We start from the raw sequence: 15644 nt of genomic DNA on the forward strand, positions 1-15644 counted from the left end.
GGGGACGCGGCCAGCGCCGCAGGTCCGGCCCGCGCGCCTTTGACGCACCGGGCGCCGCCGCTGCAGGATGAAGTGCTGCTCGCCGCCGGAGTTGTTTTTACGAAAGAGGCTCGCTGCGCCCGGAGCGCTCAAGGACTGAACTTCCCTCCGAAGCCGCAGTTGGAGTGGCGCGGCGCGGAGGCCACCGGCGGGAGAGTGCGCCCGAGGGGTGCGCACCGCGTCTGAGACCCAGGAGCCAGGGCGGCAGCGGCGCCGGGACCCCCGGGAGCACCAGGTCAGTCCTGAGCGGCTCTCAGCCGCCTCGGAGGTGGAGCGGTGGGGCACTAACTCGCCTTTATCGGCGGCTTTGTGAGTGTATAGTACCTTCCCAAGTCGCTCACGGAGCCCGCACTCGGCACACGCACAGGTCGCGTGCTCTTCGGGTGTCTGTGTAGCGAGGCGGCTCTAACTCTCGTCCTTTTGCCCGCAGGTACCCCTGATCCGGCCGGGAAGATTTCGAGAGCTTGGCAACATGGCTTCCCCGCCCCACCAGCAGCTGCTGCATCACCACAGCACCGAGGTGAGCTGCGACTCCAGCGGAGACAGCAACAGTGTGAGGGTCAAGATCAACCCCAAGCAGCTGTCCTCTAACAGCCACCCCAAGCACTGCAAGTACAGCATCTCTTCCAGCTGTAGCAGCTCCGGGGACTCCGGGGGGCTTCCTCGGAGGGTGGGGGGGAGGAGCCGCCTGCGCAGGCAGAGGAAGCTGCCCCAGCTGTTCGAGAGGGCGTCTAGCCGGTGGTGGGATCCCAAGTTCGACTCGGTGAACCTGGAGGAGGCCTGCCTGGAGCGCTGCTTCCCGCAGACCCAGCGCCGCTTCCGGTATGCGCTCTTCTACGTGGGCTTCGCCTGCCTTCTGTGGAGCATCTATTTCGCTGTCCACATGAAGTCCAAACTGATTGTCATGGTGGTCCCGCCTCTGTGCTTCCTGGTGGTGTGCGTGGGCTTTTTTCTATTTACCTTCACCAAGCTGTACACCCGGCGTTACGCGTGGACCTCGCTGGTCCTCACCCTGCTGGTGTTTGCCTTGACCCTGGCTGCGCAGTTTCAGGTTTTAACGCCTCTCTCAGGACGCGTTGACAGCTCCAATCATACGCCCACAGCCGGGCCCGCAGACATTTGCCTGTCTCAAGTGGGGAGCTTTTCCATGTGCATCGAAGTGCTCTTTTTGCTCTACACCGTCATGCACTTACCTTTGTACTTGAGCTTATTTTTGGGGGTGGCCTATTCCGTCCTTTTTGAGACCTTTGGCTATCATTTCCGAGATGAAGACTGCTTCCCTTCTCCTGAAGCTCGGGCCCTGCACTGGGAATTGCTGAGCCGGGCCCTGCTTCACGTCTGCATTCATGCCATCGGGATCCACCTATTTGTCATGTCTCAAGTGAGGTCTAGGAGCACCTTCCTTAAGGTGGGACAGTCCATCATGCACGGAAAAGATCTAGAAGTAGAAAAAGCCCTCAAAGAGAGGATGATTCATTCTGTAATGCCAAGAATTATAGCTGATGACTTAATGAAACAGGGGGACGAGGAGAGTGAGAATTCTGTCAAGAGGCATGCCACTTCCAGCCCCAAAAACAGGAAGAAGAAGTCCTCCATACAGAAAGCGCCGATCGCATTCCGCCCTTTTAAGATGCAGCAGATCGAAGAAGTCAGTATTTTGTTTGCAGATATTGTGGGCTTCACCAAGATGAGTGCCAACAAGTCTGCTCACGCCCTGGTGGGTCTCCTCAACGACCTGTTCGGTCGCTTTGACAGACTGTGCGAGGAGACCAAATGTGAGAAGATCAGCACTCTGGGAGACTGTTACTATTGTGTGGCGGGGTGTCCTGAGCCCCGAGCAGACCATGCCTACTGCTGTATCGAAATGGGCTTAGGCATGATAAAAGCCATTGAACAGTTCTGCCAGGAGAAGAAGGAAATGGTGAACATGCGAGTTGGGGTTCACACGGGGACTGTGTTGTGTGGCATCTTGGGCATGAGGAGGTTTAAGTTTGACGTATGGTCCAATGATGTAAACTTGGCCAATCTCATGGAGCAGCTGGGAGTGGCTGGTAAAGTTCACATTTCTGAGGCCACTGCAAAATACTTAGATGACCGGTACGAAATGGAAGATGGGAAAGTTTTTGAACGCCTTGGCCAGAGTGTGGTTGCTGACCAGTTGAAAGGTATGTGCATTTCTTTGCCTGATCAATTCTCTCCTCTATCCTTTATGTATTAAATTTTTAAAAAATCTCTTTGCAGCATCAGTGTATGAGGCAGCTGAGCTATCTCAGGATACCTGACCATGTGGGAATCTCAGGATCAGTGTAATTTTTCTCCAGTGACTCAAACGTCACAGATGTAATCATACTGCAGTTAGGGACACCGAGATAGTACTGGCCCAGGTGAGCCCTTTAGAAGGCAGAAGATCTTTGAAAATGCACACATTACCAGTTGACTGCTAACATTTCTGAAATTTTGGGTACATGTTCTGTGAATAAAAGGATATTGGAAACTTTCAGCAGTCAGAACCTTTTAGCACTTCAAGAAATCACCTTTGCATTTCACCTGCTCGCCCTTAAATCCCATGCAAACAATTCTGCATCCCTTTTGACAAAACTGAAGATTAAAGTCTTTCTCCTTGCTTAATGTCCAAGTAGGGATAGAAGTTGGCTCTGCCTTGCAGGACCTTCAAGAATTAGAGGGAATTATATACCTCTTAGTGCCCTTTGCCTACATCTCATTTTAAATAACGTTTGTATTTTTGGCTTTCATCATTCATTGGTCTAGTGATGTTTATCATGGTATCTATCATGTCACATAGACTGCAGCATTTTAGAATGTTGAACTTCACAAGCTATCATGTGATTGAAAGTGAAAAAGACACCCAAGGGGTTCTTTTATGCCCCTCCTCTATCCCCTCAGATTTGTATCTGACCCCTTGTCTCTGATCTTAAACTCCTAACTGTTCTTGATGTTCCTACTGGGCTTGCCTACCTACCTATTTATTTTTATTTATATGTGTATAGAAAGACAGGCTCTCACTATGCAGTTCAGGCTGGCTTTAAGCTTACTTTGTAGCCCAGGCTGGTTTTGAACTTGCGGCGATCCTCCTGCCTCAGCCTCCCGAGTGCTGGGATTACAGGCATGTACCATCACCCCCAGCTTTATTTTATTATTTTTAATTTTTATATATGACAAAAATCTTTGAGATCTGGGAAGTGATATATAAGTACGTGGAACCAAAAAATAAGGATTCTAATTAAATCTGCTATATTCCTTACCTGCCTCTCTCTTTAAACAGTTTAAACTAAAAATCTTCCAGATTGAAGGGAACATTTATTTTAGAAGTATGTAGAGAACATGACATTGGTTTTTAAAAGCCTACATTTGTAAGGCTGTATTGTGTTTTGTGGTGCCCACATGCTGCATAATTACACAGTTAAAAGCCCTGGGAGAGGGAATCCTCAGAAGGAGAAGTAATAGTTTAAATCAGACACAGGAGATGTGATAGTTTAAACCAGAGACAGTAAGTGGCTGAGTTAGGGCTTGTATAAGTTGATGTTGGCCTTGGAATAACGGTGTATGCTCAATGGGCATTTTCTTTCTCTGGCTTGTGATCTGATCTCTCCATATCATTTATTTATTTGTTACCTGGCAAGGGTGCTTTATGCTTCTGGTTTTTCTTTATTGTATTTATTTTGTTAGTTGTTGAAGAATTTATGGATGTAGTAGCAAAATATTTTCACCTGAGATTTTTCCTGAATTAGTTTTAAATGTTGCATTGGTGGGGCTAGCAATGACACTTTGCAGGTCACTTGAAAGATTTCTGCTGTGACAAATGTCTTTTGATGAAGAGGGTGGCACCTGCTCTTGGTCCTGAAGGTGTTAGTGGAGGACGGTGTGCATGTAACCCTTCTTTGGTATTTTGGCATTTTTAGGACCCAAGAGTTGCAGGCTCTGTCATCAGGGATTGTAAGATAAATTCCAGGCAGTGGTATGCTGCATTATAATAATAATCAGATATATTGGTTCAATGGACAATGACAGCAGTTTTGTAAGTTGTGCTTTGTATAGTATATTACGTGAATTTCACAAATATAAAGAGATGAAATTACAAGGTGTGTGTGGAAGTCTCCAAGTCATTGAATCTTTTGCAATATGCTCTTTTTTGTGTGTGTGCTTGGTTTTCTGGGGACAGGGTGTTGCTATGTAGGTCATACTTGCCTTGAATTTGTGGCAGTCATCCTGCTACAGCCTCTCATGTGCTGGGATTACAGGTGTGTGGCTCCCTATTTGTTAATTTGGTAAATTTTATTTTCTGTTTATAAATCAAAGGTCTCAAAGACACGAAAAAGGAAAAAAAAAGCTAGAGGAATTTGTTGTTTTCATCTCAAATAGTATGAGTTTGGCAAATTACTTTTTTCTTTACATTTGTATTATACATTATATTATATATTATATTATATATATATATATATATATATATATATTTTTTTTTTTTGCTCTTTTTGAGACAGGGTCTTGCTATGCAGTTCAGCCTGGCCTTGAGCTCACTTTGTAGCCCAGGCTGGTCTCGAACTCAGAATGATCCTCCTCCCTCAGCCTTCCAAGTGCTGGGATTATAGGCATGCGCCACCATGCCTGGAATTATACATTATATTTTTATAAAGGGAAAGTTTTAGTACTGCAGGGAAGTAGGAGAAGATAGAAGGTTTAGCTAAACCTTTTTTTTTTTTTTTTTGAGACAGTCTTGCTATATAGTTCAGGCTGGCCTTGAACTCACTATGTAGCCCAGGCTGACCTTGAACTCAGCAATCCTCCTGCCTCAGCTTCCCAAGTGCTGGGATTACAGGCATGTGCCACCATATCCAGCTTTATGTTCAATTCTGACTACATCTAACTACAGTTGTGTGTCACCATGCCTATTTTTAAAAATTTAGTATTCCCTCCTTTCGCTGTTTCCCTGAGACTGTGATTTTTGCTCTGTTCAGCTCATTTTGAAAACCCCTGTGGATAGGACTCCAGTCATAGAATGTCTGTACAACTTCCTAGGCCTTTCGAAACTACTAAAGTACACAGCTGTTAATGTGAGATGATAGCATAGTTTGTAGAAAACCCTTTCATATATATGGCTTTGCTTATCTATGCAAGATTTACTTTAGCCTTCTGTCTTTAGGGTTGTGGTGGGTATTTTCTCCAGGTGATGTTGGGTGTTAGCCTTTACATCTTATCCTTTTTCTTGAAAATCAGGTTAAAAAGTACCCAGTACTATAGAAGTGAACATCAGTGGAATAGTCAGGGATTCCAGAATTACTCTGACAGCAAGAAAGGAAGCTGCTTCCTTTTTGTTTATTTGAATAGGCTTTACAGGAGAGGGGTATTTCATTATTTCCACATGTTCACTCTTTCTCTCACTCTTAAATCCTTATTGTGCTCCTGCTGTGTGCACCTGGCACTGTGGATGGGAAGATGGACTTGTGACAGTTCCTGACCTTGGTGAGCCCCCAGTGTTGCCAGGGAGTGAGTCCTGGAATCAGGTCTAGTTTAGGTACATATTTAAAGAGGTTTGAGAGCAAGCTATATCTCTCCTAGTAGTAAAGGAAAAAGACTGGGTGCAGAGCAGGTGCTGCGGTCATGGAATTGTGTTTTTCGGTGGAACTAGGCAGCCACACACAGTGCATCAGGAGAGGGAGGCTGTGGGTATCATGAGAAGGAGTGTGGACTTGATGGTGTAGGTGAGGGGAAACTGATGGGCCTTAAGCACAAGGGCCGGGTGATCTGATCCACAGGTTTTGAAAGTTTACTCTTTCAGTTTTAGGGAGTGTGGCCTGGCAGGGTATGAGAATGGAGATGAATGAGCTGTTTGAGTAAATCCCCGGTGGGGAGTGATGGCCTGAATGGAGGTGATAGCAAGTGGAGATGATGCGGCAGGTGTGAGCAGGTTAAGGGCAACTTGATGACACTGTGCCAGACTTAAATGATGACTGGCGGGAAGGCATGGACGTGACGATTTTGGATGGGAGGGAACCTTTTAAGTTGGTGAGATTGACCTGGAGATGGTCTGGGGACAGGAAGGATTAAGATTTTGTTTTTGTTTTTGAGACAGGGTTTCACTATGCAGTTCAGATTGGCCTTGAGCTCATTATGTAGCTCAGACTGGCCTCAAATTTGTGGTAATCCTCCTTCCTCAACCTCTTGAGTGCTGGGATTCCAGGCATGCACTACTGTACCCCACCATGCCTAGCAAGATTGAGATGTTCTGACCTCACTGTGATGTGACTGGAGAATGTGGGGTTGAGTTACTCAATATGAAACAGGCCTGAAACTCCTGGCTTGTTCGTTCATTTGTTCGTTCATTTATTCAGCAAATTACCTTTTGTGCTAGGCACAGTTTTCCATTCTCGGGATACAGGAGTAAAGAAAACAGATGAAAATTCCTGCCCTGCCCTCAAAATAAGGAGCAGGAATTTTGATTTAATAATTGGCCTTCTCACTAGGGAGTTCCCATGGTAGTATCAATGGGAGAGTCCAACAGGAAGTAAAATACAATATTTGGTTTATGTTCATTTCTTTTTTTTTTTAGACAGGGTCTTACTTCATAGCCCAGGCTGACCTTGAACCCACTGTGATCCTCCTGCCTCAGCCTCCCTCCCAGGTGCTGGGATTACAGGCATGCACCATCATATCCAGCTTTATGTTCAATTCTAAGGGGAAAATATAAAGTACAGAGGGAGATGTTGAGTGACTCGTGTGTGTGTGTGTGTGTGTGTGTGTGTGTGTGTGTAGTATAGGATATGCAGTCACTGATAGAGAATGCTGAAGGAATTTTCAGCATGCGGCTAGGATTGTGGAAATGACCCACAAAGTCAGGATCAATCATTAAAGCAGTTGGGATGAACCTGATGCCCAAGTGGGTTGGCTCTGGGCTGCAACCAGAAAGAAGAAGAGTATTATCTAGAGTTGCTGGTTTTTCCTGTCATAGATGTAGAGTCACAGGTACAGAAGTGAAACCCTTAGAAACATCTCCATCCATCTTCTCCTCCCTGGGTAGATACTAAGACGATAGCATCAAGATGCTCAGTCCCTCCCAGTCAACACTAGCCATTATATCTTTGTGAAAAGAATGTCGGGTAGAGATCGAATTGTTCAGTGTAGACATTAAAGAAAGCCTTTTACCATGACCAGACTTTATCCTTGGGGAGCCCCTGGGATGAAATCCATGGATGTGTGTTTGGTTTGTCACTTTTTGGCCATCTTCGTGACCAACACTTTTGTCTTTGCTGATAGGTGGCACTTAGAAAGACTCCTACCCGGCCTCTGTCTGTGTGGAGAGAGCCCCTCTACTCTTTATCCTTTGCCAGCACCTGTCCCACACTGGAAGCTGGGCTTCCTATTGTCCCCTAGGCACAAGCCTGTCAGCTGACAGCTAAATGCCCTAGCCAGGTGCACTTTTGGGTGCCACTACATGTGCAGGTGCTTCCCTTGCTCCCTCAGAAAGCACAGATGGCTTGTCCCCGTCTAAGCATGTAATCCTTGCAACTGTGATGCCAACTCTTCAGCTGACAGCTCTGCCTCTTCTCTGGGAAATTGTGCTTACCTGCTATTATGGTTTAGATCTAAAATGTCCCCTAGAAGTCTCATATGTTCAGAAGCGGGGCCTTTGGAATGTGTTTAGATGATTTGGGCTTTGACTTCATCAGTAGATCATAATTCAATGGCATTACTGAGAAGTAAGAGAAACTTAAGGGGCAGGGCCCAGTGGAAGGGAGTGGGTCATGGGGTGTGTTCTTTGGGGAATGTATCTTCTCCCTGGCCCCTTCCTCTCTGGCTGTCTCTGCTTTCCAGCCGCATTGAGATATGCAGCTTTCCTCCACCACACCCTTCTGTGATGTTTCTGCCTTGCCACAGGTCGAAGAGCAGTGGAGCTGGCTGATGATGGGCTGAAACTGGGATCCCAGATAAATCTTTCTTCCCTTAAGTTGTTTTTTTTTTTTTCAGGTACTTGGTCACAGTGATGGAAATCTAAAACACCTGAATTCTTGAATGAGGTCTCATGCATATTGAAACAGCCCCTTGGGCAGCAAGTGGCAGAGATAAGATGAAGCAGAAAATGTGGCTTATCCACCGGGATGGGAGACAGCCACCAGCTGTGGAGTAGATGCTCAAGCAGCCCTTGTGGCAGCTTTTTTCAGGCTCTTTGGGAATCAAATTATGTTGCACACAGCTGTTAATTCTAAAGACAAGTTTCTGGGTAGAATTAACCTTTGGCAGAGGGAGTCAAAGATAAGATTTTCCGACTTGCTGATACAATGCAAAAGAGAGGAAGGTAATCTTTTCAGGTAGAATTACTAAGAAAGGGGAAAATTAAAAAGGAATAAATAAAGCAAGTGGTTTCAAGGTTCTGGTTTACTAATAAGCTTGGAACAAGTAATGATGCTTCTGCTTACTGACTGGTGTTGCCTAGCTACTTTGCCATGAAATAATGATACTGGAAAAGACACATTGAATTTTCCACATATGGGTACATGAGTGCGTACAAGGCTGTGTGTGCCTATCGGTTGGGGATCTCGGTATGGGTATTCCCATTGGGATTCCAGCATTGTATGAGTGTGATCATCACTAGAACTGTGCAGGTCCCCTCTCCTGGTGATGGAAGGAAGCTGCTGACCCCTGGAAAGCTAGACTGAGTGCCATGTTGCCTGTGTGGTTCTGGCTACCATCCAGACTTTGCACAGGGCAAACCTAAAGTCCTTCTCCAACAGGATCTACTGTCACTGGTGAGGATTTTGTAAAGGGTTGACAGTTTTCAAAACAGGAAGTGACAGGCGACATGTGAACTGTTGACTGGCCAGGCTCAGAGGTTGCTCAGAACAGAAGGGAAGGCACTGAGCCGCCTTAGAGGGAGCCTTTGCCTCGGTGGTGGCCAGACTGCCCGGGGGAAGGAACAAGTTTCTTCTAGGAAGACAAGAGAAGGTGATGAGATTGTTGTTAGCCTGTGGATGCCCCTGGTGAACTGCACCTACCAAGCTAAACTTGAGTCAGTTTTGGCAAAGGAAGGCATACTTTGTAAAACTTGCTCTTGGAAATAATATTTGTATTGCATTTCCCCAGTATTTTCTAGCATTGTACTGGGAAAAAGTGTCCCTCATCCTCTCTGTGGAGTTAAGTGGAGAAACTCAGTCCTTTGGAATAGGCAGGAGCATTGGCCCCCCTCCTCTGAGGCTGGTGGTGGCCATGCAGGCAGAAGCAATCAAGGTAGCAATAGTGGTGGCTACAGTCTTGGCCCAGAGGGTGGACAGCTGGGGAACAGGAATGGATTTGAGACTGGGCCAAAGTCCCGGGTCTGGGGCAGGCTTTTGAGCCTTTGATTAAGTTGGTAGTTCTCAGAACACCTTTATACTCCTGAAAATTACTAGGGACACCACAGAACTTTTGTTTATGTAAAGTATTGATATTTAGCATATTAGAAATTGAAACAAACTGAGTTTAAATATTTCCTTAATTTATTTCAAAATAAAGTAAATCTGTTACACCCATCTCATATAAACATTTTAATAAAAATAATTGTTTCAAAAAGTAATTATATTTAAAAGTAACTGTATTAGAAAGAAGAAATTTGATGAGAAGAGGGGTACCACTTTACAGTTTTGCAAGTCTACTTAATGTGTGGATCAATCAAAAACCGAATTTTTAAAAAATTGTAAAATAAACATACATAACAAAGATTACCATTTTAACCATCTTTAGGACAGCTGGATTTCATCTGCTTTTGCATTCAGTGTATTCCTGGGTGTTAAAGGATATGGAGCACATCTGGCTTTATACAGATACGTGGTTGAAAAGTGAAGGAGCATTTTAATAGCCTTTTAGATAACTGTATTTTCTTAAGGGTTAAAGTGGTAGTTCCTTAAAGGTTACTTGTAACATGCCACCTGAAACCCTATTATCAGTTATTTGTATGCTGTTCTGTTACAGCCCACTGGATTTTTGAATGGATCTGCTCCCCAAGTATGATTTTATAACTTCATGTGTACGTCATTTTGATTTTTGGGTTACGCAGATTTTTAAAGTGCTGACATTAGGAAAGCCTCAAAATACTTGATAGATGCCAACTTCCTAGTGGCTGATAGATGTTTTCCAAAATTCTAGTTTTTATTTGAGTTTTAATCATTGTCAACAACTACAGTCAATTGTTTTCCTTGATGTAACAAGCTCATGTCATTCATTTTTCAGGAATAGTCTGACACTACTCAAGTCTAAATGACTCTAGTTCATCTGTAGATCAAGTACATAGGCTATTCCATGAAAAAAGTCACAGTCCAGCAGTGCAACAGACAGACGCAGGTATTTTACTCTTGTGTGGAACACAAGTATTAGAGGCCTGTTTCATATTTAGCACACAGACTATTAAACACACATGTACTCAAGGTTGAGATTTAACATAGTCATTAGGTTTTGCTGCTTCATCAGGAGTATTCTTCAGTGAGACTGTATTTTGTTTTTGCAGATGTGCAGTGGTCAAGAATATGTAGTAAAAAAAAATCAAAACAACAAAACAAAAAAGAATATATAGTGATACCTTGTATAGCTTGGTGCCTCCACCTTGTTGGTGGTAGAGTATTTACCCATCATAGCAGCTTTTTCTTTTTATTAGCATTTGTTTGGAATATATAATGAATACAGTCATCAAGAGTTGGTACATACACCTATTGCATCTTAGTCCTTGTTATTTCCCCTTCCCCTTCCCACCCTCCCCTTTTCCTCTGTCTCTAGATCCTCTTTGCACCATTACTATGAATGTCAAAAGAGCAAAAATGTCTAAGCATTATTATGAAAGTAGATTTGACCTCACAGAGGTCTTGGGGACCCTAGGGGTCCCAGAGACCCCACTCTGAGCCTAAACCATGAGCTAGGAAGATGGAGTGTTTTTGTTTATTCCACCCAAACATGCACTGTCTTGAGTATGAAACAAAAACTGGAATTATGACAGACATATCACATTTGTTGTGGAAATAGCTAGTGACTTTAGTTCATACATTTACTTTTTCTTACCAGATCCTTAAAATTCCTTTGTGATTCTGCCAAGTCTTTGCTGTTGGTGTTCAGGGTTTATGATAAAGAACATCAGCTTTGTTTTTGGAGGGGTCACCCTTTGGCAGTATAATTTAGTGGTTAGGTGCCTGGGGTTTGGTTTCTGATGCATTTGAATTAAATTCTCCATTCTGCAATTTCTGATCTGTGGGACCTGGGACAAGCTGCCTGGGGGCTTTACAATTTATAAGAGCGTTGGAATTTGTGGCAGAGGGTGGTTGAGAGAATCAAATGAGGTAATTGAAACACAGCACTTATTAGCATAGTGCAGTGATGGAGAACTTATGGCATGGGTGTTGTTTTTCTTTTAAGGCAAAAGATGTTAATGTATGAGTTGTTTTTTTCTAAACTAAAATCTCAGTATTCAGCTTTACTTGCACTTTGTTATAAATAAGGGGGTTTTGGGTTGCAGTTTTGATACTCATCTCCAAAAGGTTTGCCATCAGTGGCATAGTGACTTGGATGCAATAGCCATTCAGTCAATCAGAACCAAGTCTTTGCCAAGATGAGTCACATTTTGTACTGCACTGAAGGGTGTTTCTTTTTTCCTACACTCCTCTGTGGTGCACATCTTGTATTGTGCGGTACTGAAACCCAGAATACACCGGGGACTATGATTGTGTCAGTTTCTCAAATTAAAAAGGGCAAGTGTCCAAATCCAAAACACTGATAGCTTGCCCTGCTTAAACTGTAGCAGCTGAGTTTGGCAGTTTCTTTACTGAAACCCTGGGGGCTCAGTCAGTATTGTTCTTCAGTTGCTTCAGGTGCCCAGAGCTTTGAGGTACTTAGAATGATGTATGTGGCCCTTGGCTGTTGAGGGATTATGGGAAAGTCTTCAGCTTTGTGGCCCTGGAAATACTGGCTAGGGTTTCAGTGAGAGCAGTTATTCTACTGTAAACTCATTTATTTGTTCACTACCTATTGAATGAGTTTATACTATTTGAAAGGCCTGGACAAGGGCCTGGAAGCAGAGTTATAGCCCTTGTCCTCTAGGAGCATATAATCTAGAAGGGTAAGGAGACACTAATGAAATAACCACCTAAGCAAATATGCAATAAACAGATTGCATTGTGGATAAGCCTGGAAGGCAGAGACTCTTATTATCTCCATTTTGTAAGTGAGGGAACCAAAGCACAGAGAGGTCTAGTAACTTGTAATGATCACACAGCAAGAAAGGCCTACTAAGTGGTGGAGCCAGTATTTTTAAACCCAACGAGCACTAGAACATTGCAAAACACTAGTATCCATCTCATAGAATTATTATAAAGATTAAATGCTAAGTACTACTTTTTTCTTTTTTTTTTAAAAGACAAGGTCTCGGGGCTGGGGATTTAGCTCAGCGGCAAAGCGCCTGCCTGGCAAGCGCAAGGTCGTGAGTTCGGTTCCCGGTACCGGAAAAAAAACAAAACAAAAAACAAAACAAAACAAAACAAAACAAAAAAAAAGACAAGGTCTCTCTATGTAGTTCAGGCCGGCCTTGAACTCATTATGTATCCCATGCTGGCCTCGAACTTGCCCAGTCCTCCTGCCTTAGCTTCCTGAGTGTTGGGCATACACCGCTATACCTGGCCATGTTAAAAAGTACTTAGAAAAGTACATGGCACATAGTAACTCTCAACAGAGAGAGTTACTAGTTAGTGTTACTGAAAATAGGGGCATTTTTTTTTATTAGCGGCAGCAACAGCCATAACAACTTAATCTTTCCCAAGTTCTTTCTAGTTTGCATAGGACTCTCATGCATGTTATTATCCCAGATACTGTGAAGTCCCAGGACCATGGACATGTGTATATTTAGAGGCTTATATTTCACTGCCTCCATTCTTTCCTTTATTTACGAGTTTTCACACTGGGTTGATTTCTTAACATCCTGCAAAAGTAACAAGGGGTTTTCTTCAAGCATCCATACAGACTCTTCAATTTTAGTTTATTTAATGTATTTTATCCCATTATAGATATGTTTGATACCCAAACTGTCCCATTTTGGGCTCACGGGTTCCCCTGCAAGTTGGTCCCTGTGTGCTTTCCTACAACCCTAGTGGCTTCTGATAGCTTTGTGCTCAGTAGCATTTTTTAAGGAGCAGAGAAATTATAGATATTGAAATCCTCATTAATTCTGTTTCTGATACGTTTATTCAAAGAGACAGAGCTAAAGTTTACTTTCTGTTTTGAAAAGAAAATTAATAGCATGTGCATATTTATATGAAGAAGTAAGTCACAGAAGAAACACTGTTGACATCTTCAAGCTCTTCAAGAGCTTTAATTTGCATTCTCACAATTGGCAATTATAAAGCAATGCAGCCAGGTAACTTCCTACAAGTGCCTGTTGAGGAGCAGGTGCCTGTGAATGTAGGTAAATACTGATTAAAAAAAAAAACAAAGAGAAAGTAACCCTACACCAAAATGTAGATGATCTGTGTGCAGACTAAGGAGTACCCCTGGCCCAGCAAGTCCATTTCCAGGGCACTTGTGGAAGGCTGCAGAAGGTCCACGTCCACGCATTCACTTCATGGGAGCCTTGCTTGGAACAGTGCCTCCTGAAAGGAAGGGCTGGCCACTCTCCTTCAGGAGTCATGTGTGTTTGACTGACTGGCTTTGGTTAGGACTTTTCTCCACTACATTGCAGTGTGTCTGGAAAGCAGATATTCATGTTTTATACGCTGCTGTATTCCTAGTGACATATAGCATATAGTAGATGCCAAATAATACAGACGCCCTTCTTTATTTGTGTGCTTTGCATCTGTGATTTCAATCAAACACAGATGTAAAATTTCAGAAAATATATTGTATCTGTACTGAATATGTATAGTCTTTTCATGTCCTTATTTCATAAATAGAGCAACCATTTACATAGCATTTACACTGCATTATGTATTGTAAGTAATCTGGAGATGATCTGTAGTATACAGGGAGATATGCATAGGTTATATACAAATCCTACACTAGTTTACATAAGGGAATAGAGCATCAACATATATTCATCTCCATGGAGGGTCCTAAAACCAATCACCTATGAATACTAAGGGAGGACTGTACTGGTATTGTCAAAGGAGTGAATCAGTGAATATTACTACTCACACTTCACATACAGGCATTCTGTTACATATGAGACAGCACCCCAAACATTTACATAGAACAAACCATAGTGTGAGGACAGGTAGCAAGGCTGTACTAGGAATGATTGAGTGGTTAGTTTTTTGTTTTTGTTTTTTTGTTTTTTTCCTCCAATACTGGGAACCGAACTCACGACCTTGTGCTTGCCAGGCAGGCGCTTTGCCGCTGAGCTAAATCCCCAGCCCCTGAGTGGTTAGTTGAATAGAGGCTGTGGGTAGAGTCTTGTAAGGAGCTAGAGAAAGCATGGTTTTAAAAAAAAATTTAAAAGCCTATCCAGTGCACAGTGCCTGGGATGTGGAATGAGCCCTTGGATGCCCGAGTGCGGGGAGGGAGGGCGGGTAGGTAGCGGGGGCTGTACGGCGGGAGAGCATAGCATTGAAAGCCTGAGTGCTTATTTAGGGCCCAGAAAATGTGGGGTTGAATGGCTTAGTTTAGGCAATTATTTTTAAGCTGTTTAAAATGGGAGATTTCAAGAAGTGTATTTATCTTTAATAATACTGTAGCTCCTGATAATTCTTACTTGATTATCATTTATGCACATGAAAAACCAGCATACCCTTTTTGGGCAAAGCTCCAGGACGGTCTTTGTGCATAATTTCCAGGATTTTTATGTAATGCAATTACATTCTGTTCAGAGAAAAATGTAGTACAGAGAAAGCAGCTTTCAAATCTTTTGTGTGTGTGTGTGTGTGTGTGTGTGTGTGTGTGTGTGTGAGTAGTTTGGGAAAGATTAACTTCATTTTTTTTAGTGGTCTAGTAGGGAGAGGGAAGAAAACCCATAGGCATGTATTTTACTTTCTTGTAGATGGATGGAGATTAAAACTCAGTATATCATTAAGGCTATGACACTAAGTAAAAGGGGTTTTTGCGTATTGATGCAGTTAGTTTTACCCTATTGTGTTACTATTTAAAGTGTGGCCTATATTTTCTTATATAACTTCATAACTGAGTTCTTTGTGACAAAATGCTACTTCTTCTTAAGTCATCAGAAGTTTTTGTTTTGTAAATAAGCTGTCCAGAAAGTAAGTGGGGGAGGTAGGTTTCTGAAAGGAAAGCAGTGTTTTATAGAGATATCTTACTTGTAAAAATGAATTTGTTTTCACACATTAGCTTTTCATCTTAAGACTTTTTTTTTTTTTCATCAAGTTTAGCACATTTGGGCAAAAATCTTTCTGCTTCTGCGTAGTCTTCCTGGTTCTCAGTTTTCTCTTCTTTGTAAAATGTAAACTTTGAACAAGATCCTGTTCTCTAAAATTAGCTGAGATTCTCTCATGACTGGGAAATAGGGCTTTTCTTAATATGAAGAGGTGGTTTCTCCTTTGTCCATTTGTTTAAACCGTGAACCCTCATTTAGACAAATTTAGCATAGAGAAACTAAGATTTACAGAACCACTAAATTGCAGGGTATGTGTGAGATTCTT

At 43.0% G+C, this 15644-nt stretch overlaps 1 protein-coding gene across 2 annotated transcripts in view; it reads left to right on the forward strand.

The window, feature by feature from the left end:
• The window catches only part of Adcy9 (adenylate cyclase 9), a gene marked incomplete at its 5' end in the record, with an annotated part of 123528 nt that continues 107884 nt past the window's right edge, over positions 1 to 15644 (forward strand). For both annotated transcript variants that reach the window (XM_013517879.1, XM_013517880.1), the window contains 2 exon segments: positions 1 to 274; positions 470 to 2204. In XM_013517879.1, the coding sequence (XP_013373333.1) occupies positions 512 to 2204 (1693 nt within the window).

Source organism: Chinchilla lanigera, unplaced genomic scaffold (genome assembly GCF_000276665.1).
Source record: "Chinchilla lanigera isolate Chin_1 unplaced genomic scaffold, ChiLan1.0 scaffold00041, whole genome shotgun sequence".
In the NCBI taxonomy this organism is placed as follows: Eukaryota; Metazoa; Chordata; class Mammalia; order Rodentia; family Chinchillidae; genus Chinchilla; species Chinchilla lanigera.